Genomic DNA, 27,791 nt, shown 5'->3' with positions numbered 1-27,791 from the left:
GTGTAGTGACTAGTCGGTTCTCGTTTCGCATTGAGCAGTATAAAAGCTAATGGGGGAGACTGGTCTAGAATCGGTTCACTGAGTATTCATACTCACCCCTCTTTTTGCCTCTTCCTTTTTGCAGAACTATAAGTGGAAATGGCAATGGAAAGAAAGGAAACGCACCTGAAACTCATGGGACCAGAAACGGGACACACGGAGATGTCGGGAAAGTAGACATGTATGTCCTAAACCCCGCGCCCAGGAACCCCGGTTGGAAATGGGGAAGGGGCGGGTGTTTCACTTCTGTCTCTCGCCTGCTGCTCTTCGTCTATGTAAGTACGAATCCGTCTTTTATCCAACTAACGGCAGAGGCTGACAAAAGTCCTACCGGTGTCCTCCTTGTTAAAACTCAGGAACACTGAGTAAGGAATCTCCATTGATTTTTAGATAGTGTAGATATGATCGATGCCTCATTTTTGAGAGATGGAGGAGCCAGTCAATGATGCAGGTTATAGAGAGAGATGATTACATTTCAAAAGTCAACTGATTTAAAAAAAATTAATATTGACGACGTGCAACTGAGTCCTTGTGATGCCTTTCAACTTTCAAGGTTCTTATCTAACCATGGATTCGACATTATTATATAGGGCAACGTGCAAGTATGTAACTACATGATTGCTTGTGTGGTCTTATTGAACAAGATATCATTGTATATTTATATGGACAACGTGCAAGTGTGTAACTACAGGTGGCTTCTGTGGTCTTATTGAACCATTGATTTGTTGTTACTAGATCTTGCGATTTTCTTCAACCTGCAAACCTTTCTCCCCTGGCCACTTAGTTGATTCACAGAGACCTATGGCTTCCTCTTCTTTGTCTCGTACCTGGAAGTACGATGTGTTCCTCAGTTTCCGGGGAGAGGATACCCGCAAGAACTATGTCAGCCATTTGCACAAAGAACTTGTCAACAAGGGCATTGTTACCTTCAAAGATGACAAAAGGCTTGAGATTAGCGACTTCATCTCCCCAGAACTCAGCACAGCCATCAAAGAATCCAGATTCGCTCTTGTGATTCTATCAAAGAACTCCTTTTAATCATGGATCTTTGCTTGAAGAAGGAGATGAAAGTCTTCCCCGTTTTCTATGGAGTTGATCCATATCATGTGAGACATCAAACTGGGAGTTTCACATTGGACAAGTACCAAGTCCCAGAAATGGCTAACAAGTTGGAGAAATGGGTAGAAGCTCTTACGCAGATCGCTAGCATAGTAGGCAAGAATACTGCAACGTGGTAAGTTTTCACTACCAACATATATATGATGGTTCTTAAGTGTACCATTATAATATCTCTGGAAACGTTCATAATTGTTCTGCAAATTTTCCATATGATAGTGAAAACGAGGCCTTGATGATTGAAAATATTGTGGAAGGCATTTCAAACCAGTTGTATTTTATGCAACCAGTAATTTTCAGTGATCTTGTTGTTGGAACGGACGATCACATGGAACGACTGAATCCTCTGTTGAGTATGGAATCTGAGGATGAGGTTCGTATGATAGGAATCTGGGGAATGGGAGGTATTGGCAAAACTACCATCGCAAGGTGTCTCTTTGACCGGTTTTCAAGGATATTTCCATCTTGTTGTTTTTTTGAAAACGTTTTGAAGATCTGTAGAGAGCATGGCGTCTCGTATGTACGGAAAAAGTTTCTTTCAACCACACTCTGTCTCTCTAAGAAGTCGAGCGTAGAACTTGGACCCCAGGAGATTAAGGCAAGGTTTGAAAATCGTAGTCTTTGTTGTCCTTGATAATGTGGATGACATCAAACAGGTGCATGCCCTCTCTAACTACAACCGCTGGTTTGGCCCAGGCAGCCGAATCATCATAACAACCCGGGACAGGGACTTGCTTAATTCATGCAGAGTAAGAATTGTATATGAAGTTAAGTGTTTGGATGCTGATGCTGCTCTTAAGATATTTAACCAGTTCGCTTTTGAAGAAGGGGTTCCTCCTGAAATTTATGAAAAATTCTCAATCCGAGCGTCTTGGCTTGCTCAAGGTCTGCCGGCCGCAATTGAAGCTTACGGTTTACATTTCCGAGGATTGACATCTTTGAAGGAATGGGACGATGCGTTATGTAGACTTATAAGAGCTCCTTGAAAATGTCATGGAGATCTTGAAGATTAGCTACAATGGCTTAGAGGAAGCAGATACAATTGTTTTTCTTCATGTTGTGTGCCTCTTTGATGAAGAACCTCTCCGGCGTGCCGCCTACCCTTCTCGATGATGGGGAGCTACAGGGTTTTCTGGGAGTAAAAAAGTTGGCTGAGAAGTCGCTCATTGAAATAACAACTGGTGAGCATATAAAGATCCATTCTTTAGTAGTCCAAACCGCAAAAGCAATTGTGAATAAAGAATCCGACCAGAGGCCCAGCGGATGAAGAGTTTTGTGGGATTCTTTTGAAATTTTTACAATGCTTAATTCTGGACGTTATGCGATAAGAGTCTTACCGTAAGACCTTACAGTATCTGTAACATATATTTTTGTCCTTTGGTGGTTGCTGCTCTAAGCTTGTTTGTATGCTAACGTACTTTTGTCATTCTAACCCCGCAGAGAAACGAACCAACGGAATGCATGGCGCTACACATGTGTGATATGGTTCATGCGTTGCGTCTGGGTGGATATCCAAAATACCACCACGACACTCTCAAATTCCTCAAGGTATACAAGCACTTGGACCATACAGAGACCAAGCTGCATTTCAGTAGTAACGATGCATATCTACTTTCATCGAGGCTAAGGTTACTACATTGGGACACATTTCCCCTGACCACTTTCTCTCGCCGATTCCGTCCGGTAGACCTTGTTGAAGTAATTTTACATCGGAGCAATCTGAGGAGCTTCTGGAAAGAAACCGTGGTAAGAGCTCTTACAGATCAATGCCTATTCCATGCATCTTGTGGTTCTGTACACTTACGAATTCCCTATACTTTGTTGAATTATGCTCAGGGGATACCAAACTTGAGAAGACTGGACTTGTTAGGCTCTGAGATGCTGGAGCAACTTCCAGATCTTTCAATGGCAGTTAATTTAAAGGAACTAATAACCCAAGGCTGCAAGAGGCTGAGAATTCCACAGTCCATCAGTAACCTTACTAGGCTGACAAAGCTTGATGTCTCATACTGCGATAAGCTCAATAGTTACCAATTCACTATAAGAGAATTGACAGGGCGCTGCCGTCATATTGCTTTGTATTTCTCGGGTAAAAAAGTAAAAATGGAGTCCATTGAAAATCTATCCATTGGAGGTAACAAACATATTCAGATGTTGTGGCTTGATGGCAAAGCAGATCACCTCTGTTTTAGAACTGAGCAACAAGCACCTGATGAATTTGACAAAGAGGGAGCATCAACAACCACTTCATGACAAACAAATGTTCCGTGGTCTTGGATTGCCAATGTCAGAGTTTGAAGATTTTGAATCGATGAAGAGTGATGGTGCAACACCAGAGTTCCACGGATTTGATTCGATAGATATCATCAGGTTCAACTACAAGAGTGACGGTGCAAATTTTCTCTGTCTTAGCCTTCCATGTTCCCCTGCTTGAAAGAGTTAAATCTAATCAACTTAAACATCCAAGTTATCCCGGATGATGTAAGCGCCTTGAAATCCCTAGAGAAGCTGGACTGGAACGGCAACGATTTCGAGACTTTGCCAGAAACCATGAATCAACTTCTTAAGACGCCAGCCTTTGTAACTGCAGAAGGCTTAAAGAGTTGCCAGAATTAGTTCAGTTGGAGACAGTCAAGCTCTCTGGCTGTATGAACCTCCAATCATTGTTCAAAAGATCTCATGCTGAACAAGATTTGGGCAGGTGGCTATTGCGTGAGCTTTGGGTTGACAACTGCAACATTCAATCCATTTCAGATCAGCTGGGGCATTTTATAAACCTATCATATGTAGATCTTAGCAGCAATGACTTTGAGGCATTTCCATCTAGCATCTGAGACCTTTCCTCTCTGAGAACTCTCTGCCTGAATAAGTGCAATAAACTCAAATCGATAGAAGGGTTCCCATTGTGCCTCAAGTATCTTTACGCACATGGCTGTGAATCCCTGGAAACTATTTCGTTTCCTTTGAACCATTACCTTGATCTTAGCTATTGTTTCTGCTTAAAACAGGATGAACATCTGATCGCTGATAAGTTCGTAACTTGGAACTCTCGTATCAACACAATCAATCTCGAATACGTAAAGAACTCTCGATCTTATTGAAACCCAAACCAACGTTTACAAATGAAAGGATAAAAGGATAAGCTGAATAAGTGAATCTCAGATCATGATCTCATGGCGATCCGTGTCTGAAGATTCAATCACGATCTCATGGCGATCGTGATGAAGGGAGACTCATGGCGTCTCACACTTGCAACATCATTCAGCATGAAGAACTCGTAATACGGAGGACTACGTTATATAGAAGAGAAAAGCTTCAACGGCAAAGCCTCCAACAGAGACCGAGTCTTTGCCTCTCCCTGCCACGTCACTTTATAGTCAATGGCCATGTTGACTTCTTCTTCTGGAACGTCTAAGGTATGGAACCTATCAATACCCGCCCCTTTCAGAGGCAGCTTGTCCTCAAGCTGAGAACTTAGAAGTCGCTGTAGTAGTGGCGTCATGATCAACAAAGAATAAACCCAACAAACATCTTTACTTTTCAAGCTCGTTAGATGCATCTCCCATGTTGTAACTATTCGAAAAGCACAAGGAATGCAGTCTCTGCTTCTCCAACGGTGCCAAATACCAAAAAGTTTGTGCCCTCCTGTTGTCACAGCTTTTGTATTCATATCAAGACTTGAGAAGGCAGTTGTCTGACGTCCCACCATCATGTCAATGATAATCTGCATTTTATTCTTCATCTCCCATGACTTGTGTTCTAGCTGAATCACTGAAGATACCAGTAGAACCAATAGCAATGTATAAGCTGGCCATATTGAAAACTACTCATCAACTCCAATATGTTGCAATAACTTGACTGTTCCACACACCTTGTTCTTCAAACGGTGCCAAATGGCAAAGAGTTCATGCCTTCCCCTTGTATATTCCATTTCCAAGCTTGAGACAACAGCTGTTTGCGGAAACATTTGTTGCACTCTTTGCACTTGAAGATAGACATATAACAACAAAAAATTTCGTCCTTGCAGAGCTGCTACAAGCAATGGAACAAGTTGATCCATCAAATACGGCATGTCTTGTCTTAGTAGAGCACTAGTCTTGATGTCATCCTTGAATTTAAACCACCAAGTCTTACACAACTTCAGCTTCTTGTCTCTGAAGTTTTCCCACTCTGAGAAAGCAGAACTTAATGTGAACGGCCCACCCTTATCCTCCTTGAGCCAACACGTTGCAGCACCCCTGGTGATCACAACCCTCTCCAGATTCATTTCCAACTTCAAAATTTGTTGCAGTAGCTCAGATTTCCGTTGAAGCTGCATTAGTTTCAGGCTTTCTACACTAACTCGCATCCTCATCTTGCGCAGAAGTCGCATCCTCTCAGCCTGAATGTTTTGTAAATGGACACTGATATTAACTCTTCTATCCATAAACAGATGGCCAACTCGTCTTCTGAGATGCTGGGTTCTCCGTGATTTGAATTTAAACCTCCAAGACTTGAAGCACTTCCTCTGCTTCTTTTGATGCCAAGGTCTGTGTCCCCCAAAATCTCTCAGCTTTTTTGCCTTTGCTCCATATGTATTCTTCAAACAGCACGAACTTGATTATCTCTTTCCTCTTTTTTTTGTTGTTAGGACTCACCGAGATTAGCTTTCTTTCCTGGAACCGAGGTGCCTAATTACTTTGATAATATAGTGACTGGAAACTTCTATACAATTGACTTACCCAGGCCAAACCCAAAACTGCTGGGGTTTGATGGATGTATAGTGATTGCTTGCGAGAGTTCCTATCATATACAATTCTCGCCACTTTCTTATAACTATAATTGGGTATATGAAAGGTGCTTTCGTTTTTACCTTGAATCAGACATCGTTCATCCCCACTTTCTATAGGATCCCTCTCACGTGAGGCATCGGACCTGACCGGGAGTTTCACATTGGGCAAGTACCTAGCTAACAAGGTCACCATTCGGAGAGAAGCTCTTACCCAGATCGCCAGCATAACTGGCAAGGATACTGTAACTTGGTAAGTATTTATCACCATCAACCTATTTAACAAAAAAAAAAAAAAAAAACCATGATTTCTTCAGAAATGTATACTCAATTCATATGGTGTAAGAACTGTATATGAAGTTAAGTGTTTGTACACTGATGATTCTCTTAGATATTTAACCAGTTAGCGTTTGAAGGAGGAGTTCCTCCTTCTGACTGTTATGGATAAATTGTCACTCCGAGCATCTAAACTTCGACATTTAAGCATACGGTTTTTATTCTTCTGAAGGCTAAAGATAAGAGAGTGGGAAGACGCATTATGCAGATTCGAAAGAACTCCTCATACAAACGTAGCGGAGATCTTGAAGGACGTCTTGGACGAAGCAGATAAGAGAGTCTTTCTTCGTGTAGCATGCCTCTTTAGTGGAGAACTTCTCCAACGTGCCATTACCCTTCTCGTTGATGGTGAAATACAGGGTTGTTTGGGACTAAGAAGTCTGGCTGAGAAGTTAATTATTGAAATAACAGATGGTTGGTATATAAAGATGCAGTATTCGGCAAGATAAATTTCTGCGTCAAGGATCCGTGCGGAGACGAAGATTTTTGTGGGACCCTAGGGAAATTCATGAAGTGCTGAGACTTAACAGGGTAAGCTCCCTATAACATATGTATATATGCCAACTAAACCTTTTCTTTGTTAATACCACAGTACGACTAATCAGTGGGATGCATGGCTCTACACGTGCAAGATGCCTGTTGAGTTATATCTAGATGGGTATGCGGAAATTAACTTACAACAATCTCAAATTCCTCAAGGTTTACAGGCACTTTGAGCATATCGAGTCCATGCTGTATTTGAAGAATGAAGATACATAATTACCTTCATCTTGACAGCATTGCCTCGCCAATTCTATCCACAAAGTCTTGTCGATGTCATTTCACGTCACAGCAATCTCACAAGCTTGGAAAGGAACCATGGTAAAAGCTTTACAATGATTCTTCTGATGTAATTTTTACTAATACTACTACTACTACAACATTTTAACTGTTTCCCTGTTCCTTGTTAAATTATGCTCAGTGGTTAGCAGACTTGACAGGCTCTGGAGATCTGGAACTACTTCCAGATCTTTCAGATGCAGTGAATTTAGAGGAATCGATAACTCAAGGCTGCAAGAGGCTGGAATATACCAGATTCGGAGAACTTAGCAGCCATGAGTTTGAGACATTGCCCTCAAGTATCAGGGGACTTTCCTCTTTGGGAACTCCCTACCTCCATAAGTGCAAGAAACTCAAATCGGTAGGAGTTCATTGCCCCTCAAGTATCTCTACGCACATGGCTCTGAATCCCTGGAAACTGTTTCTCCTCTTTGGAATTGGATCATTGTATAAAACACCTTGATATTAGGCATTGCTTCTGTTTAAATCAAGATAAGCATTTGATCACTCAGTTTCTTAAGACAAAGAGGTATGTTTTTAACTTCTTCTACATTTGCTCAACGACCATGAACTTGATCATTCTTTTTCTTCTTTTGACGAATAGGAGTCGCTGAGATATGTTTGCTCTCCTGGAACCGAGGTGCCAAGTGATCCGGAGACTGGGACGTACATAGCAATTGAAACACCTCAAATTTTGACACCCCCCATAGTTATGGCTTTTGATGCGTTTGTCTTGCTTGAGGCCACTTCATATGCTGTTCTCGCCGTTTTTGTATAACTGGATTTGGGAAGTTGACAGGATCATTCGGTTGGAACTTAAACCTCATTTCTTTCCTTCTCAAGATGAGAGTAGTTTTCAAGAAGCTGTTGAATCAGATCACCTGGTCATCTTCCGGGCGTCAAAAAACACTAGGACTGCTTCAAATCCGATCTGCGATTCTCAGAGTAGTTTAAGTGTTCCCCCGCGGAGATATAATCGTGTGGAGCTCGGTTGATTCTGGAAGGTGAACAAGCAGACCTGGAGAAGAAGACTTCTCAGCTTCCTTTTTCTTGTTGAGTGAAAGTGCTCCAGTTCACTCAGCAATCTTTACTTGGTTGTGTGCTTTGGACACAAATAGCTTAGGCAAGAGACTGGGACAATAGAAGTTCACAAGAACTTGTCTTCAGGGTTTTGATTGGTTCACATCACATCTTCTTCTGTTATAACTTCCGAATTTATGGTGACATTGACACAACACAAGTCACAAGGCATGTGAAACAGAATGCGCAAGAATCAACTCAGCCTTTGCTCTTTCGTGGTTTCTTTGTTTGTTATTATAGCTGTTTGAGAAGCATATATGTTCGTAACTAGGGAAAGAAAACGGTCAGAGTCTTAATTCCACTACTACCCTCCCCTGTTTGTTACAAGTTCTTGAAAAGCATAAACCTGTTTATACAGTGTTCATAAACCGTAAATGGTTTATTTATAGGATTTCGACATGATATAAGTACACAAAACAATGAGTAGAACTGTTTCTTTGTGCATTTTCAACCATGACAAATTACACCAAATTTGGTGTTTTTGTGTGATATTTTTTTTGTCATCTCCAACCATGACACCAAATATTACGCCAAAAATAATATTACATATTATTAATATTTTTCAGTTTCGATAATTTTATTATTTATAATTGATAAATAATTATTTATCTCACTTAGATACTATATTTGTTAAAATTTTGTAATTTTACATTTATATAATTAATTTATATTTATATTTTTGGTTTAACAATATTGTAATTTTATGTATTTATTGTATATAAATATTAAACAAACTACTCCCTCCGTTTCAGAAATATGTATATTTTAGGTTTTTCACATTTATTAAGAAAACATATCAAATTTTAGTTACTAATACATTATTTTCCGTTATCAACTATTCCCCACAACTTTTAACCAATAAAATCTTTATAAACACCATTATGTTTTTTGAAGTTTACAATTTGCAATTAATTTATGCATTGAAAATGTAAAACATATATAGATCTTTTGAAACGGAGGGAGTATTAATTATGAAAAACACATAACAATAATATATTTATTTTATGTTTTGAGTGTTTACTCCACATTTAATATGCATTTTAATCTTATCCCACCTATGTTATTAATTTTTTATATTTTATAAACTACTAATTAAAAATTTATAGTATTAAAAATAAAATATAAATTTCTATGATATTTTATTTTTAATAATATAAAATATTACAATTTAGTGATTTCTTACTTGAACAAAATAAAAATATTTAATTATGTAAAAATAATTAAAAATAAAATAATACAGTATATTTATGTTTAGTTATATATTTGAACTAGTTAATAATAATAATTGAACTATATTATTAAATGAAACATGATAAAATATGATATTAAATATTTGGTGTGATGAATAGTGTTACACTAAATTTGGTGTAACACTATTCATTCTACACCAAATTTAGTGAGATGGTGTAATTTTTAGTGTTCTATTAAAGATGAATTTACATCAAATTTGGTGTTTTGGTGTGCCATTGAAGCTGGCCTTAGACACTAGTAGAGATAGATAAAATCTGAATCTTGGAATGGATTGGATTCATAGATATTGAAAGAGAATAGTTTGCTTTGGCAAATCATTAGCAGTGCTCTGCTTTTTATTTGAAAAGATTTATCAGATTGTGGTTCTGTATGTGTGTTGCGTTTTCATGAACTTTGTGCTTCCTTAGTTTACGGTAAAGATGTAGACACATAGACTTTAGACAGCCAAAAGAGTTTTGCTCACACTGGAAAAGTTTAAATACATCATGACAATTCAACCAACACTCATTGAAATTTTTATTCACAGTTACCGCCTTGAAAGTGAATATAACATCTCCACGGAAGCTTTGCTTAAAAAAAAAACATCTCCACGGAAGCAATCTTGTAGAGTGATTCATTCACCTACTCATTACTTAAGAGGCAAGATAAAATGAAGGATGTGGTCTTTCTCAATTGCTCTTTTCATGACATAAGAGTATCTATATCCCTACTCTATTTTAGTAAAGTATTCTCCAACCCCATTTTATATTCAACTCCAAAATAAAGTGATGGCTAAGATTTATGGAGTAATTTTGTCGATCACTCCATTTTGAGTTGAATTTTTATTTATTTATGAAATGATCATTTTAATATTGAATATTTTTATTTTACAGTTAAATAATATTTAAAATAATATTTAAAATAATACAATAATATGAAAATAAATACAATACTCCGTAAAATATTATTTAATAGTTTTCATAAAAGATGCATAAACTAATAAAAATCAAAACTAAACATAAATAACTTATAATATAATGTAATATAATATAAAAAAAGTGATTTAATAATTCTGTAAACTGTTTTTGGAATCAAGTATCGTTCAAACGGAATACATGAGTTTGTTTATCTTGTGGGTCAACATTTCGATTGATAACATTTGTACTTGTTAAGCTTAATATGTGGACAAACATTTGGATCAAGTACATAATTTAAATTACAAAAAAAAATATTTGTTATCTTCTTTATGTTCTTTTAATGCATAATTTTGTTTTTAAATTAGAAAAATTGCATTTGATGAAAATTACACCAATTGAAGTTAGAAGAAAAGCTCTAACTGTACTTTTATTAATAAATATTTAATTTAAATAAAATATATTTTATGAAAGTTTTGTACATATAAAATAGTTGGGTTAATTGTTAAATTTTTATAAGTTGAAGGTACTACTAATAATTATTAACTAAATAAAAAGAGAATCATTTATGAATTTTTTTTAGAGTAAAAAATAAAATAATAAATTACACTATTTTGAAAAAAATAATTAGAGTAATACATTGAACATTCTCAAATACTAAATTAAAGTCCTCTTGGTCTCATTTGATTTTTGACCAAAGAAAAGGTAATTAACTTTTGATTTTGGTCCCTAGGGGATGATGACCACTCCTCCGGTACCCATGTGTCCGAATTCTCATGGATCAATTAAGGGCTCAAAAGCCTATAAACATATAAATCAAAATCCTAATTAATTGTTTAAACACAAAGAAAGAAAACAAGATGTAACAATTATTATGTTTTGGTTGTTCCAAGTATAATGGATGCATATGACTATGCTTGACTTGCACTAAAGCTTTCTTTCATTGCAAAAAAAGGTTAGGTACTTGATTAAGAGCCCAGCCTAAGTTTTAGTATAATAAAATCCTTATTCCATTCTCATTTTACATGCCTACACTTTCTTTAAACTGCTATACCATATTAAAATAATGGTTGCAACAAAGTCTATAACTTGTAGATCAAAACTGAAATCTGATTCCAAATTAACTTATTCTAAAGAGCGTGTTAATTACGAGATAAGAAGAGGGTGGGAGATGACTAAACAATAAGTAATGACCCAAATGCAGTTAAGGACGGCTCACACAAGTTTAAGAGCTTCATAGTCTCCAAACGACAACACACTTTGAACAAAAAAGCTAATTACAGATTAATATAAGTAACTTAGCTAACGTGGCCAAGATAGCTAATACTTTTTGGCTTCGCAATTAAACTAGATAAGATTAATTAGGAAGACATGATACAGCCAAGAAACTTAGTTATATTCGAAAACTTAAGATGGGAGAAAAGTTATACAGTACAGTACATTATCATTTGCCTTTTAAGGTTAAGATTTTAGTATTTTCTCAATTTTTATTTATAGGGAATTTAGGAATCTGAAATGTCAAATAATAAAATGAACAAAAAGTCATTTGTCTATTAATTTTGTGGGGGCAAATGATTCTAGAAAGTGGGATAGGCACAGAGACTTTATTCTGTGTGTTTGGGTAAAAGTGAAACAATTAAATAATTAAGCGCTCTGAAATGAATAATTAAACCACTTAACGACAATAATGAACCACAAGGAGTGGTAATGGTGGCCATGGCGATGGTGGTTTCCTAGAGAGAGAGAGAGAGAGAGAGAGAGAGAGAGAAGAAGACCAAGAACCAGAAAAAGAATCACACAAGTCCAACACGACACACACACACTCTGATTCACCGAGTTTCCATATAAAGAGACAAGAAGCGTTTACTTCGGACAAGGAGACATGCAAAACTAATCTGGTGTCCTGTCTTCTTCACCGTCGGTCCATCTAATTCTCAAAAAAGGGTTTCTCTTCACTCCACCTATCTCCTGCATCTCTAGTCCCTTGTTCGATCAGCTTAGATGTTTAATCTCTCCCAAGTCTTGCCCTTTTCGTTGTTCGAACTCTGGTTTATCTCTCTCGTTGCGTGTGATTGATCTTGTTTACTGATTTGCTAATCTTTTCTTCTCAAGTCAACGCCTTTTTGCCCAAAACTGTATAAAGTTAGGAACTTTCAATCTCAATTTGTTTCTATTTCTAGGTTTTTGATTTTTTCAATGGATCTTGTTTTGTGTATTAAAAAGTTTTAATCTTTGGATCATGGTTGAATGATATAGGTTTTCTTCATCTTGTTAGACGTTATGCATCAGATGAATAAGAAAGATTCAACTTTGCCGTACCTGAACACTAGCATCTCATGGGGAGTGGTTCCAGCTGAACCCCTAAGCATGAAAGTGGTTGATGCAAGGCCTGAACATACCACAAAGCAAATCAGTTTCCAGGACCAGGATTCATCTTCAACTCAGTCCACTGGTCAGTCTTACACTGATATTGCTAGTAGTGGTGATGATGATAATCCTTCCAGACAAATCTCTTTTTCAACAAAATCAGGTCAGTTTCTTACACTAGGTTCTTATTCAGTTCTGTTGTTTATGATTGTCTTCCTATTCCAATTGAGAAGATGAGGTTCTTGCTTGATGCTTTGACTTGATCTTGATTGCTGGTATATGTTTATTTGCCATAAGAATGTTAGCTTCTCTATTACTTTCTATGATGTTTGATTAGGATCTGAAGAAACCCAGCATAAGGGATTTGCAACTCATCCTAAACCAGGCTCCATGACCGGACTCCCTAGTATACACTTTGCTCCAACGCAGGCTAATTTCTCTTTTCACTATGCTGATCCACAATTTGGTGGTTTATTAGCTGCAACTTATCTTCCACAGGCACCAGTAAGTGTATGCAATGAATCAGTTTCATTATTCCTTGCCAAGACATAATTTTCATGAGATCTCAAGTCTCTTCACTCTCTTTTGCAGGCATGCAATCACCAAATGGTGGGTATGGTTCCTGGTCGAGTTCCGCTACCAGTGGAGATCACTGAGACTGAGCCAGTCTTTGTCAATGCGAAGCAGTATCACGCAATCATGAGGAGACGGCAGCAACGTGCCAAGCTTGAGGCTCAGAACAAACTAATCAAAGCGAGGAAGGTAACAATATTTTATCAACACAACAAACAAAAGCTTCTCATTTGCTCATCTCTGTCTTTTTCTTACTGCAACAGCCGTATCTTCATGAGTCTCGACATGTTCATGCTCTTAAAAGGCCAAGAGGATCCGGTGGAAGATTCCTAAACACCAAAAAACTTCTTCAAGAATCTGAACAGGCTGCTGCTAAAGAACAAGAAGAAAGCAAAAAGGCAAACATGTCTAGATTTGAAGCTCATATGCTGCAGCACAGCAAAGACCGTAGCTCAACCACCTCTGGCTCAGACATCACATCTGTATCCGACGCCGCTGATGTCTTTGGACACACTGAATTCCAGTTTTCAGGTTTCCCAATCCCAACTCAGACTAACCGAGCTATACTTGTTCATGATCAGTCCAATGACATGCATGGAGGTGGGGACTTGCACCATTTCTCTGTCCATATCTGAGACATTGGATCATTTGGTGCTGTTTCCATGTTCCCACCAAACGGGGGAAGTCATCCTTGGCTACTACTACTAGTTCTGTTACTTGCTACTGTTTTCATTTCACTTTATGTATGTATGTGTTAGACATCACAACAACAACCAAAATCTTCACTTTGGAACACACTTTTTCACTTATGTGTAAACTACTAGTTTGATTTTCTTATAAACTTTTAATTGCTTTATGTAATGAAGAAGTCTCTGGATTATGTATGAACTTGTAGGAAAACTTTTCTGCTATTTAAATTATCTTTAAAAAAATCGTAATGGTTTTATTTTTTTGTTAATAATAATTGAACTTATTTAAACACATATTTTGGAGCTGCATACCACCTAGAAATATCATATCTGATTCATCAGTTTTATCTGTGTTTATTTTGTAATTAATTCTTCTTAAAATAAATTTACTTAAAATTAATGTAATAAAAACCATGAAACTAAACATGTATATAAAACAGTTATTTTTTTATAATAGACTTACAAAAGTTTTTAAAAGAGAAAAAGACAAAAATAGCACTAAATCAAGTTTATGTTCCCAAATTAGCACTCAAGGTCAAAAGTCACAAAAATAGCACTTAATGTTTTATCAAAAGTCACAAACTTAGGGTTTAGAGTTAAAGTGTGGGGTTTAGGATTTAGGGTTTAGGGTTTAGGGTTTAGAGTTTAGGGTTTATGGTTTAGGGTTTAGGGTTTAGAGTTGAGAAATGAGGTTTTGGGGATAAGATTTCAAATTTTGAAAAATAAAAAAATTAAAATTTTCAAATGATAAACTTAAAATGTGCTATTTTGGTCATTTTAGTTTTTGAGTGCTATTTTTGTGATATAAACTTAGAAAGGTGCTATTTTGGAGATTTGCCCTTTTTAAAATCCTCTAATACACTCTTTTATAAGAAAACATGTAAAATAATTATTTAAAAATTATTAAAATAAGTGTAATAATAAATGTGTCTGAAATTTGTTTCTGTTCAGAGGAAGAACTAGACAGAAGGAGAAGAAAAAGAAGTTGACAGAAGGAGAATGAAGATATGAAGAAGGGAGTAGAATCTAGGTTAAAAAAAAGTAAAATAAATAAGATTAAAAGGTAAATAGAAAATAAAACAGTTTCTGATCGTGATTTTATCTTAAACATAGTGGTGATATTGTGAGAAAATTTAGGAATTTAGGTATTTGTAGTTTTTAAAATCGGGACCAGAACTTTTTTTTTTTAATGGGCATTATTTTTTTGTAAATAAATTTCATGTGTCAATATTTGATTTGATAGGTGACTTGTGTTTTAGTATACAAGAGATACGATAAATAAACAAAGATTCTGCTTCCACTCCATTAGCAAGTGCGAAGAGACATTAGGATTCTTGGATATTTTACAATTTAGTTGACAATGTTTGAGATATATATATATATATTTTTAATGAACAATCTAGTTTATATATAAGATCATTTCTTATTCTGTATACAGTTCCTTTAATTAAGAATATATGTAGGTTGAAATATTCTACTATGAGTCTCATTTCATCACTTAAGATACTTGAAAATAATACCATCTCTTCAACACTTTCATGAATAAAATATCAAAGCCGTCTCTACAAATTATTCAAGAAAGAATAAACTACTTTGATAAACTACTTTGATAAGGTAAGAAGAAACGTAAAAAGATTAGAAACCAGAGAGTTCCCTCCCTTCTCTCTTAAGTTCATTTTCTCCTCCGGTTGAATCGTGGTGGTTCCGGCGGTGGCGCGCCCTCAGCGTCGCCGTCGGAGCAGTCTCGTTAGTTGTTGTCGTTCCTTTCTACTCAACCTTGCATCTCCTTTTGTGTGTTCTCTCGTTGGTTCATGATGGCATGTATATGCTATTGTTAACCTCGATTAAGGCTCTTTGATGACAGATCTGTGGTCTGTATGCAGATTTGTTATTAATTCCTTTGTAGATCTGGGTTTCTTGATTTTGCAGATTTGTTCTAGTTTTCAGATTTGTTTTTTTAGGGTTCCAGATCCGCCCGTGTTTTGTCCACAGTGGTTGTGAGAGCTCTTCAGTTCCGTTCCGTTGTCCCTCCATCTGCTCTCTTCAGTTCCGTTCCGTTGTCCCTCCATCTGCTGTGTGTACCTCTGGCCAAGGGATTGAAATCCTGTTAATATCTCATGGTTTTTGAGCTTGTCTTAGTTGGTCTTTGATTCGGCAACGGTGTTGCAGTAACGTGGTGATGCGTCGTGAGCAGTTGTTGGTTGTGGTTCTTGAGAAATAGGTTGTTTCTGAACATCTATTAGTCTCTGTGGTTTGAAGGAGACTGTCTCCCGCCCTTTGCAATAGTGTTTTTTCTGGGTCTTCCTTTGGTCTTTGTCTTCCTCGTGGCTTTGTTTGGTTAAAGCAATATAAAGAGGTTGAAGCATGGAGGCTTCCAGCTTATGGTGCGGTTGAGTAAGTGCTCGGTGGGTGTTGTTTCATCCTGGTTGTTGTCTTGAGTTTGTCGAAGAGGTTCGTTGTTGTCATCGTGAACAGGTGGTTCAGATGAGGTTTCTGCTCTGATTGAAGTTGTCATATGTGTTGCGTTGCAAGAATTCCGGCTAATCATAGACTATTAAGTCTCTGTTCTTTATCTATGGTAGTTTGCTTATGGGTTTCTCAAAAGAAGTGTAGGTTTTTTAATTTAAGTTCATGATGTTAGTATGTTGCCCGTTGTTTGGGTTCTTGTTTCCCTGTATGGGCTTAGCTTCCGGGGATGTTCCTATTATTCCGCCGGCTCGGTAATTCACCTTTGTATCTTTCAAAGTTTTTAATGAAACCAGGTGGGAAAAAAAAAAAAAGGTAAGAAGAAACGTAAGATTCTGCTCCAAAATACATTTGACTTATGTGACAGATACACATTTGTGTTCCTCAAAAGCTAACAAATGAACCATTTTACTTGGATAAAAAATTAAAAACAAAAGACAGCATTTTCAATTATATAGTCACCAATCAAACCTGTAAGCAAGTGATTCATGAATTCTTAGCCAAAACAAATCTTGTCATGTGTCTGTTTATTGATGTAAGAGTATGTATGCCATATGATGCCCATTTACCAAATGTAAGTCTTGCAGGCCATACCGGTCTAATACCACGGTTATAGTGAACCAATCCAATTCAATCCCAAACCGGAAAATAACATTTTTCTTTTATTTAGAAACAGCTGAATGAATCAAGTTCAATGAAAATCCTTAGCAAAAAATCCTTAACAAAAAAGTATTATAATAATATGTGGGACCCACGAAATTTAAGAGTTTGTGTCAAATTAATCCTTAGTTAAGGATCAGACTTGTTACTGTGCGCGGGTCCCACCGCCACGTGGGATCCCGCGATTGGCTCTTTCCTTTCTTTTTTTTAGCTAAAAAAAAAGAGAAAAATAATAAAATAATTTAAAAACCTTACCTCGGTTATCAAGCCAAGAGTAACAGCGTTGCGGATGGTCTTAACACACTCCTAACATCTTATGACTGGAAACAAAAGAGAAAGCAGAACAGCAAGACAAGAACATTCTACATGGTTTTCTCAGCTGTTAACACTATGATTTAGAGCAAAACCCGTCATGGTTCTTAGCAGAAAGCCGTTTCAAGAACTCGTAGGTAGTGATCATAGTGGTTGCAGACATTGACACTGAAGCACATCTTGGTCCCAATCCTCTGTAACAAGATGTCCATCCACCTTCCTTAACCAAGTTTCTTATACTCGGTCGACGCCTCCAGTTGTTGTTGTTATTACTAATAACTACTACTATCTTCCCCATCAAGAACCTGCAACCTCGTCTTGATAGTGTCCAGTGGCATTGTGATCAAAGCAGAAACACTCCCAGCAATCGCAGCACTAACTCCTTGAATAGCCATAACCATTTTAGAGTCTGGTTTAACCATGTTACCATTATCTTTTTTTTTCTTACAAACATAACACACCCAACTCCACCCCAGACCCTCTGTACAACCCTTTAACTCCATCAGCTCCAACATATTTAGGAAAGATCAAAACTTTCTATAAAGGGAAAGAAAATTTAAAACGGAAAACGAAAGGGTTTCAGAAGGAGATCAGTATCATCAAACCAAGAGACGATGGCATTTTTTTTTGCGCTTGTGGAACCACGTCTTTGATGGGAAACGATCAGGAAGAAGACTATTCGGATCTAACATCTTTGAACGATTCGAAAACAGAACAGATTGATCATCGTAAGATAATCTCACCAACAAATTCGTATCCTTTGCCGGAAAGAGAGTAAAGGGATAAACATACTAATATGATTTCTCTATTATTGTGGGACTAGATATATGTAACCTTTACTAGTTAGATTGGGAACTTCTTATTTTGTATATATAGTTATATACTCATCAGCATATTGTATCAATAAACATACGATTTCACAATATGTTTCATCTTATCAGAGCTAAGATCTTACAAACTATGACCTAATATTTTTTTCTCAAACATATACTTTTAAACTACTATTAATTATGTCTGACGATAATCGTCCACGGTCAATCCTACTACTATTACGGTGACTACACCTGCTATCAATGCTCCGTTGCCATACTACCTTAATCCCTCGGATAATCCGGGGGCCCTTATCACATCTGTTATGCTCAATAGAATGATCGACAGAACTCCGAAACTCGCTTCAGGCGAAGCAGAAAACCGGCTTCATTGACAGGACGGTACCAAAACCTGAATCTGAGCCGGATTTCTCTCGATGGTTAGCTGTGAATTCGATAATTGTTGGATTGATCAAAACATCAATAGATGCAAAGGTTTGTTTGTTCTTGAAGCTAATAAACTTTGGGAAACTCTCCGATTCCCCTTCTCTCTTAAGAATGGGACAAGAGTGCATCAACTTCAAGATGCAATCACCAACTGCAAGCAAGATGGACAATATGTCCTTGAATATTATGGCCGAATGACGAAGTTATGGGAAGAGATACAGAACCTTAAGACATCTCGACCTTGTACCTGCGACGCAGCTGCCGATATCGAGAAGGAACAAGAAGATTCTCGTGTTCATAAATTCCTATTTGGTCTTGATGATGCGAGATTCTCCTCAATACGTTCTCGTGTTACTGATGCAGAAGCTACCAGATATAAATATATATATTTCAGAGAGAGAGAGAGAGAAGAGAGTAATGGCAAGAGAGCACGACAATGCGACCTTTTTACAGTTTATACTGTTATCGAGCTAGTACAGACTAGGGTTCCGTTTTATTTTTGTAGATAAACACGAAATTGAGATTCCGTTATAGCTATCACCTAGTATCTAGCTGGCTTATATATTCCAGTTCGTTTAACCGAATCGCACGGAAGTTATTGGTTACTAGGCCTAACCAAAGAAAATTAGTAGGTTTTCGATTCCATGTGTTGTTTGGATACGGATAAAAAAATATTACATGATTTTTTCCTAAGGCATTCCTCTTGCAACATGGGACAGAAAATGATCACCATGTTCTAACTTTTTTAACTTTAATTTAAGATCTTTTAAATCACGCATTTTTTTAAGGAAGGTCTGCATAAAAGCAGATGCTAGCAGGTAAAATGTGTCAATCACGACTAAGGATAAATACAAAAGAGAAACTGTCAAAATGATGTACTATAGGATCAACGGGAGAGAGATGAATTAGGTAACTAGTCAAAATGAACGGCTGAGATAATCCTTCATACCAAACTGAGGAGAGAGAAAATGGATCACCCGCTTTGGTGATATGAATTAAGATGGGGTTGGTGTCCATATCGTTGGGACTATTGGGCGGAGTTTGGAAGGAAAGTAGCAGCAGGCAGCAGCAGAAGAGTTAGTGTGTGTAAGAGAAGAGATTAAGCACGTGACCTCTTCTTGTGCACGATTCTTTATCACAGTTTCCACCCTCGCTCGAGTACTTTTATTTTTTACCTAGAGATGCTAAATTTCATGAACAGTGGTAAAATCATCTTGAAAACATATACATGATAAACCACCAAACACTAGTTCAGTGGATTTTATGATTTTCAAGTAATGTCACAACACGATACAAGGACAAAAAATGATATACAAGAACATTTCCCACCTTATGTTAGCCAGCCCACCACAATGTTTGTATATGTAAGAAGCAAGATCCATTTTCGTTGGTTCGAAACATTCTCCATGTGTACTTAAACCCAAAACCTGCGTCTGTATTGTAAGTCCAGTCTTAACCCGTCTCTACAATGAAGATGTGAAAGCAACTTTGATTGAAAAACGTACCTTAAACACCCATTAGAGATGCAGTAGCTAAGGAAATGGCTGTGGACTACTCATTCTAGCGAGCCAAGATAAACCACATAGAACAGATTGAAGAGTCAAATAAGTAGATTCACAGACTAAACAAGAACCAATCCAATATTATATTATTATCCGAGTTTTTTAGCAAAGCAAACAAAGAAAGACGCGAGTTGCATAACAAAGCACACGAGAAAAAGAACCCTAATGGTTAATCAGGCCACTATCAAAAGCTCAAAATCACAGCAAAAATTACATCGTTTATATTGTAACTTGTAAGCTAATTTCACATGACTTGTTCATTTACTGTATCTTTGACCCAATCCGTATTACAAGATTCTGTGGAGAAAACGACAACCTACATAGTGTTTTTTATTGAAAAGGAAAAGGTGCCATCACTATCAATTTTGATAATTGATCATACCAATAGGTACACTTCAAAATTATATCATTAATGCTTTCTATGCTTTTAATATACAAATCACAAGCACACACTATTGATTCTTGAATCTGGATTATGACATACAAACCATTACACTCACAATCTTATCTTCATATATAGTTACTTGATTAAGAAGGCACGAACTCACAATAATTCTTGTATTCATGAGGATGTCTTCAATTTTTCTCATAAGAGTATAATCCTCTATTGAGGAATGCTTAACCATTGATGAACTAACTAATCATCTTATAAAATATAAATCAGTATTTTACTCAATATTATTTTATAAATACGCATCATGATAGATGAATAAGATCGTACAATTTTTAAACCTTAGTGTTTTTCTGATCTGTAACAATCTAATTCTCATATATAATATGATTCATGAATGTTTAAAGATCCATTTGTGTTTAGTGCCTATTACACTACAAAAGGTACCACGTAACTTTTAGAAAAATCAGTAATCATGTTTTCTCAAAAAAAAAATCAGTAATCATGTACATAAAATAAACATCTGAATAATTGATTTTCTAGAATTTGGAATGATAAAGCATTTAAGTATAATTGAATAGTGAATGAATATATTTAATACTTTATGTTTATAAATAAAATAGTTTCTGACCACTAAAGTGTCAACATTCTTCTCTCCAATCAGTTTCAGTGTCTCTGTACTTTACTGTCTACATTCTCTTTCATCATGGCTTCCTTCTCTCTTCTCCACTCCGCCACCTACTTTCCTTCCCACTCTAAAACCTCCTTCAAACCTCACTCCACCGTCCGATGCACCTCCCCAACCACTCCCTCTCCCGCTGCTCCGCCACAGAAACACCGCCGCTCCGATGAGAACATCCGCGACGAGGCTCGCCGCCGTCCTCAGCTCCAAAATCTCTCCGCACGCTACGTCCCCTTCGACGCTCCGCCGCTCTCCACTGAGTCCTACTCCCTCGACGAGATCGTCTACCGCTCCCAGTCCGGCGGCCTCCTCGACGTCCAGCACGACTTCGCTGCCCTGAAACGCTACGACGGAGCATTCTGGCGTAACCTCTTCGACTCACGCGTCGGTAAAACCACTTGGCCATACGGATCAGGCGTCTGGTCAAAGAAAGAGTGGGTTCTTCCCGAGATCAACGACGACGACATCGTTTCCGCCTTTGAAGGAAACTCAAACCTCTTCTGGGCCGAGAGGTTCGGGAAACAGTACCTTCAGATGAACGATCTCTGGGTGAAACACTGTGGTATCAGCCACACGGGCTCGTTCAAAGATCTTGGCATGACTGTTCTTGTTTCTCAGGTTAACTAAAAAATACATTTTATATACATTAAAATATTAATAATATTTTATTTTGAAATATCATAATATTTTTTTAATATTATTTATAAATCAAAATACCCAAAATTTAAATTATCTGATTTTTTAATCCAAAAAAGCTCAAACTATCTAATATTTTCTTCGAAAATTTGAATTAGTCAAAATTATCCAAAACAACAACCAAACTAGAACCAAATTAGATTTCTTGGAACCTAACCGAACCAAAGATCAAATTAACCGAACATAATCTTAGCATGAAGGTTCTTGTTCTTTTACTGAAAAGAAAATATTGGATAATTTGAGTTTTTGGGATAAAATATGATAACTCATGATTTGAAATATTTTGGATGTTTCTTGTTGTTTGTCAGGTGAACCGTCTCCGGAAAATGAACAAACCAGTCGTCGGAGTGGGATGCGCATCCACGGGAGATACATCCGCCGCTCTCTCAGCTTACTGCGCCGCCGCAGGAATCCCCTCCATCGTCTTCTTACCGGCGGACAAAATCTCCACGGCTCAGCTCGTGCAACCTATCGCAAACGGAGCGTTTGTGCTAAGCCTCGACACAGACTTCGACGGGTGCATGCATCTGATCCGAGAAGTCACGGCGGAGCTCCCTATCTACTTAGCCAACTCTCTCAACAGCCTCCGTCTCGAAGGTCAAAAGACGGCGGCGATTGAGATCTTGCAGCAGTTCAACTGGGAAGTCCCAGACTGGGTCATCGTCCCCGGAGGAAACCTCGGTAACATCTACGCGTTTTACAAAGGGTTCCACATGTGTAAAGAGCTAGGGCTTGTTGATAGGATCCCTAGGCTTGTGTGTGCTCAAGCTGCCAACGCAAACCCGCTTTACTTGCATTACAAGTCAGGGTTTGATCAAGACTTTAACCCGATGAAAGCAGACACAACGTTTGCTTCCGCTATCCAGATAGGTGATCCCGTCTCGATAGATAGAGCTGTGTATGCTTTGAAGAAGTCTAATGGGATCGTTGAGGAAGCTACTGAAGAGGAGCTGATGGATGCAACGGCTCTTGCTGATTCGACTGGTATGTTTATATGTCCACACACTGGTGTTGCGTTGACGGCTCTGATGAAGTTGAGGAAAGCTGGAGTTATAGAAGCTAATGATCGGACGGTGGTGGTGAGTACAGCTCATGGGTTGAAGTTTACGCAGAGCAAGATCGATTATCATTCAAAGAACATACAAGAGATGGCTTGTAGGTTGGCCAACCCACCGGTTAAGGTTAAGGCAGAGTTTGGTTCGGTTATGGATGTTCTTAAGGAGTATCTTAAGAACAATGAGTCTAAATGGTGAATTAAAATATGTTTTGGTTTCAAGTGTGTTTCTTCCGGAACAATTCTTGTCTCTAGGGCAGGTTCATGTCCCTATGAAATTTGCTTACATAATTAGAGGAACTTAATGAAAATAACTTAACTAATAAAAATTGTTGCATTGTATCACAAGTTAAAAACAACAAGTTTCAAGGAGAGTTTAACAACACCACATAGCTAGAGCAGTGCTCGTCTACTCTTAATAGTTCTAACATGATTCTGTCATAAATAGCTAGAGAAGAGCTTTATTACTTGCAGAGACCTGTCTCTTCCGCCACCAACAAAACCTTAACAGCGGCCACAACGCCCCAGACCGCCACAACGACCACCTGAAAAACGACCTCCAAAAGGCCAACGGCCACTATTGCTAACAACGCCAATCTTTATATCTGCATTAGCCATTCTCTGCTCAACTTTTTCACCTTGATCACTTTCCTCGTCATCTGATTCGGATGAAGAAGAAACTTTAGCAGCCACCTTGACACTTGCGACAGATTTGTCCTTAGAATCCTCATCAGAAGAAGATAATTCATCCTCAGAGGAACTGATCTCTGCCTTGGCCTTTATAGACTTCTTGACATGAACTCTCTTACCCTTCACTGAGATCAATAGATCCACCTTTGTCGCCAACGTATCAACTTTTGATTCAATCCGCTGAAGACGATCAGCCAATCCTTCCATCGTCTCAGTCCCCTCTTTCTTCTGCTTCTTCAGATTTGTTTTGGTCTCCAAATCATCATCATCTTCAGGCTCTCTTTTAGCTTTCTTCAAAGGCTTCGTGGCCTTAACACCACCAGCAGGAGGTGCTTCACCTTCAGTGGCAGATTTCTTGCCGAGATTTCTCATGGAGAAAATGGGAATAGCGATTGTTTAGGTTTGAGAGGCGTTAACCCTAGACTACTGCTTAAGTTATACCCCCTCTGGATTTAAATATAAGATGTTTAAGGTTTTACACCCATATTAAGAAACAATAAATACAATATTTTAGTTGTTACTTTTTGATTATATCAATAAAGTTTCACCACTCATAATTTTACTTTTTAATTTATGTTTAAATTTTAAAAATAAATGTATTAATTATATCTCAAAACATCATACATTTGTATACAAGATAAAAAAATAGAACATCTTACATTCGTATCCGGAGGGAGTATCAATCAATACCATTAAAAAATGTTCATTCCCATTTTATACCCTTAATGAAATACTTCAGTTTTCCAAAATTGTCCTTAATTTTATGAACAAACTAAAATTTTCATTAATAGCATTATTGTCTTTCGGTTTTTGGCCCTACCATTACATTTAAATGGATTAAATGTTGTACAACAAGTAATTTATAACATTCAGGCCTATCATACATTGCATCCTCTGTTTGTTTTATTTTGTATCGAGTTGCTCATCACATTACATCGTTAGCAACATGTTACTATTTTATGCATGTATTTTGAATATAACTACATGTAATTAAAAAAACAAGCCGGTAGCAATCTATATATATATATATATATATATAAATGTGCTGCCACTTAGGATCCAGGTCAGAAAGTCGTTCAACCTGGTGCTCACACGTGTCAAAATTTTAAACTCAACGAGTTTCGTTTCTGATCATTTTTTATTTGGGCTCGACATATGCTCTAAGTGTTATTTGTTACGGGCCTGTTTTGAAATCAAATGAAGCCCATATGTAGAGTCAAGAGTTAAATACTTTTCTAAACTCGGCCCCTAACCATCGTCGAGGTTAACTCGGCCCCTAACCATCGTCGAAGTTCTTCATCTCTTCATTTCACCGGCGACCAAAACCTTCGAACGTTACGGAATCAGTCTGGATTGAAGCGTCATCTTTAAAGCGCTCTCAGTAACAATAACATCTCCAATGACTTCCTCCCTCTGGATCTTCAACTATAAAAAGGTATGACTAACCCATGAAATTCATCTGTTTTTATTGTGATCACATACGTCCTTCCATGTTCTCAGATTCTACTCATCCGGTAAACAATAATTTTTACATGTGTCCTTCATCATGCTTCATTTGATTTTAGATTCTTATAATTGTTATTCTCTAATTTAGAGCTCTGGGTTTGAGACAGAGTCTTGATTCAGATAGTGAATCCGTAAGGAGATTTGATGAGGGTTAGTAACCATGTCCATTTTAGTTTGGTTTAATGTTTTCTTTTGATTTTGCTTATCAGGAAAGAACTTTGGAGTGGAGATTTGACAAGAGAATTGAGTGGCAACACGACAGAGAGTCAAGATACAGATGTTAACTAAACTGAATGTGATTTTTATGTTCATACTTCTTTGAATTTAGTTTATGTTCATTTAATGTTTTCTTCTGATTTAGATTCCCAGGCTGGAAAAATGGATCTGAGAGCGAGTGGATCCACATGGAGATCAAAATCCAAATCAGAAGCCAAGGATTCTTATGAATAAAGATAAGAAGAGATGCGAGAGACGTGACCAACAGTTTCTCCAACAAAAGCCAAAGATATCAAATAATTACGCGGAGGAGGACATGTCCATGAAGCTACATTAGAGAAGATATGTGGAAAAATATCAAGGAAATAAAATTACAAGAAGCGAAACTAAAGGCTGGCCAGTAGAAGAAATCCCACTCTAAACAGGTTGGAACAAAAAAAAACATCAAGGTTAGAGTTTTCATCAAGAGCATCTATAAAATGTGGAGTTAGAGCTATTTCTGACGGAGAGCTCGAACTTTTGATGGAAGCAGTAGATGGAGGAATGAGAAGGGAAGGCTTTGCAGTAGTGAAATAACTGACTCGATCCTCAAAAGGATTTTAGAGATGCAGTGGTTGAGATGATCATGGAATATGGTATCAACCACCCAGAAGAACTCAAGCAGGTTCACAAATGTTATACCAGTAAAAAAAAAACATGATCCAGCGAAAGTCTATTATTATCAAAAGAACATTTTAGGATCATCATCAGCTTACGTTCAAATCATGGATATTGGTTAAAGTAGTGTAAAGCTTATATGATTTTTTCCCTACATCAGTAAAATTAATTAAATAACTTGATTGTATGAGTCAAACTTTTCTTATGATTTCAAAATATCTCAACTTTGAAACTCGAACAATAACAAGAGATAATATATATGAAAATAGTTATACATGAACATTATAACTATCAAGAATTAAACCTTCTTTATACTGAAACATCGGTTGGATGGAAAAAATCATGCAGATTAATCATTAATTGTTAATTGTGTGATTAAAAATAAAATATGCAACAGAGATTATAAAAAAAATTCAAATTCCCAAAAATACCTTTACGCAAAAGCAGATGATTTTAAATATTCGGATCTATTATCAAATTATTTTTTCGACTTTAGTTATAATATTGTGAAAAAACTGAAGATAAACTATTAATTACTTTGTACACAAATTTTCGGTTTCAGAAGAGGAAATATGTGAATCTTAGAAATCACATGTTGTTATAAACCAAGTGGTGATCGACTTATATCAGGCCCAAACCGTCCGGCCCATCAACTATCCATCTGGCCCATTCGCTAATGACCTAGGCGAATGAGAGTTTACATTTATCTATACTTGATGTTTATCATTTTCCATATGTATTTAGGATAAGTACTATTTCCTATTCTTATTAGGAATAGGATTTCCTTTTCTCTTATGACGGTCTAAATAAGACGGTCTAATACTTGTATAAATATAGACCTCTGGTCATGAGTAATAATAAGCTTACACAACATCTCTTTTATAACATGTTATCAGCACGATAGCCTCTAACCCTAAGCCCCCACGAAATTCCTTAAACTCACCCGAATATCACAAAACCTTAATTCCGGTGGAACTTCAAAGAGATCGTTCTCCCAAACCGTGAGGACCCAGACGACGAGCAATATATCAAATTGAAGTTCTTGCTGAGATGAATCAAACGCTGCAAACCGCTTGTCGATCTGATCACTGATGCGCCGTCACGCTCTGCTACAGTATGCATCACCGATTTGCTTTGGAACCCTAATTGTTTTCCTAACCCAAATCCGAGCTCTCTCTCTCTTGAAGTTAGCTCTTTCTAGACGTGATCAAGTAAACCAGACGTTCTCATTCTTCCCTGTTCGTGATCCGACCAAGCAAGCAGCCAGTCCGCGACCCGACTCGAAGAACGATCAGCTCGCGGCCTCCTTCTCTCTTTTGTGGTCCAAATCTACACTCCATAAGTTTCTAAAGGTAAAATTAAAAGAACCTACACTGAATTTGGTTGATTGATAAAGATCTGAACCATTAAAATTTGAAAAACCCTAATCTAGGATAATAGAAATCCTAACATATGGAACTAAGTTTTGGTTAGATTGTTTTTCTGTTAAGTTGATAGATCAATGGCTGTTAGGGTTGCTAGAACATTGATTGATCAGTAAGGGCATTGAAGCCGTAAATCTAAATTATATGATCCGTTTCCTTTATTATGTTTTGAAAATCTGAAATATCAAAAACCTATATTGATCCGACTGTTTTGATTGATTGATTTTGATGTATCTGAGGCTTAGGTTGCTAGATTAAAACCTTGAATTATCTTTGATGATTGTTTGA

The 27,791-nt window shown here is 37.2% G+C and overlaps 4 protein-coding genes and 1 long non-coding RNA gene across 11 annotated transcripts; 4 read left to right on the top strand and 1 right to left on the bottom strand.

Moving 5' to 3' along the window:
- The first annotated feature begins 1,079 nt into the window (after positions 1–1,079).
- LOC106323699 (disease resistance protein RPP4-like) lies at positions 1,080–2,141 on the top strand. Its single transcript, XM_013761781.1, has 4 exons — positions 1,080–1,273; positions 1,375–1,584; positions 1,649–1,706; positions 1,812–2,141. The coding sequence occupies exons 1-4, from the start codon at positions 1,080–1,082 to the stop codon at positions 2,139–2,141; spliced, it is 792 nt and encodes a 263-aa protein (XP_013617235.1).
- Positions 2,142–11,953: 9,812 nt separating this feature from the next.
- LOC106320111 (nuclear transcription factor Y subunit A-3-like) lies at positions 11,954–14,098 on the top strand. 7 transcript variants are annotated; one of them, XM_013758513.1, is made up of 5 exons: positions 11,954–12,338; positions 12,578–12,832; positions 13,007–13,173; positions 13,261–13,431; positions 13,506–14,098. In XM_013758513.1, the coding sequence occupies exons 2-5, from the start codon at positions 12,583–12,585 to the stop codon at positions 13,875–13,877; spliced, it is 960 nt and encodes a 319-aa protein (XP_013613967.1). In that variant the 5' UTR covers positions 11,954–12,338; positions 12,578–12,582; the 3' UTR covers positions 13,878–14,098. The 7 variants fall into 7 exon arrangements, with proteins under 7 accessions (XP_013613967.1, XP_013613950.1, XP_013613958.1 ...); XM_013758496.1 differs by having other exon boundaries at positions 12,559–12,832; XM_013758504.1 differs by having other exon boundaries at positions 11,954–12,350.
- A 7,156-nt stretch (positions 14,099–21,254) lies between these two features.
- LOC106322929 (threonine synthase 2, chloroplastic) lies at positions 21,255–23,225 on the top strand. Its single transcript, XM_013761084.1, has 2 exons — positions 21,255–21,878; positions 22,265–23,225. Exons 1-2 carry the CDS (start codon positions 21,285–21,287, stop codon positions 23,207–23,209), a joined length of 1,539 nt encoding a protein of 512 aa, XP_013616538.1. The 5' UTR covers positions 21,255–21,284; the 3' UTR covers positions 23,210–23,225.
- Positions 23,226–23,514: 289 nt separating this feature from the next.
- Positions 23,515–23,907, bottom strand: LOC106323697. The gene has a single exon (XM_013761780.1). It carries the CDS (start codon positions 23,905–23,907, stop codon positions 23,515–23,517), a length of 393 nt encoding a protein of 130 aa, XP_013617234.1.
- A 1,062-nt stretch (positions 23,908–24,969) lies between these two features.
- On the top strand, positions 24,970–25,864 carry LOC106325422. The gene is made up of 2 exons (XR_001266902.1): positions 24,970–25,135; positions 25,416–25,864. It is a non-coding gene; the product is annotated as an uncharacterized LOC106325422 (long non-coding RNA).
- Positions 25,865–27,791: the final 1,927 nt, after the last annotated feature.

Source organism: Brassica oleracea, chromosome C2 (genome assembly GCF_000695525.1).
Source record: "Brassica oleracea var. oleracea cultivar TO1000 chromosome C2, BOL, whole genome shotgun sequence".
NCBI classification, from domain to species: domain Eukaryota; kingdom Viridiplantae; phylum Streptophyta; class Magnoliopsida; order Brassicales; family Brassicaceae; genus Brassica; species Brassica oleracea.
Note: the sequence above shows the minus strand (reverse complement) of the source record. Positions and strands in the feature narration are given on the sequence as shown.

Excerpts from the sequence above, each read along its gene's own strand:
- LOC106323699 (XM_013761781.1), top strand. The coding sequence starts at position 1,080 with ATGGATCTTTGCTTGAAGAAGGAGATGAAAGTCTTCCCCGTTTTCTAT. Across the intron at positions 1,274-1,374 it reads GGCAAGAATACTGCAACGTG|TGAAAACGAGGCCTTGATGA; the intron begins GTAAGTTTTCAC and ends TCCATATGATAG. Across the intron at positions 1,707-1,811 it reads GTTTCTTTCAACCACACTCT|GTGCATGCCCTCTCTAACTA; the intron begins GTCTCTCTAAGA and ends GACATCAAACAG.
- LOC106320111 (XM_013758513.1), top strand. The coding sequence starts at position 12,583 with ATGCATCAGATGAATAAGAAAGATTCAACTTTGCCGTACCTGAACACT. Across the intron at positions 12,833-13,006 it reads CTCTTTTTCAACAAAATCAG|GATCTGAAGAAACCCAGCAT; the intron begins GTCAGTTTCTTA and ends ATGTTTGATTAG. Across the intron at positions 13,432-13,505 it reads AACTAATCAAAGCGAGGAAG|CCGTATCTTCATGAGTCTCG; the intron begins GTAACAATATTT and ends TTACTGCAACAG.
- LOC106322929 (XM_013761084.1), top strand. The coding sequence starts at position 21,285 with ATGGCTTCCTTCTCTCTTCTCCACTCCGCCACCTACTTTCCTTCCCAC. Across the intron at positions 21,879-22,264 it reads TGACTGTTCTTGTTTCTCAG|GTGAACCGTCTCCGGAAAAT; the intron begins GTTAACTAAAAA and ends GTTGTTTGTCAG.
- LOC106323697 (XM_013761780.1), bottom strand. The coding sequence starts at position 23,907 with ATGGAAGGATTGGCTGATCGTCTTCAGCGGATTGAATCAAAAGTTGAT.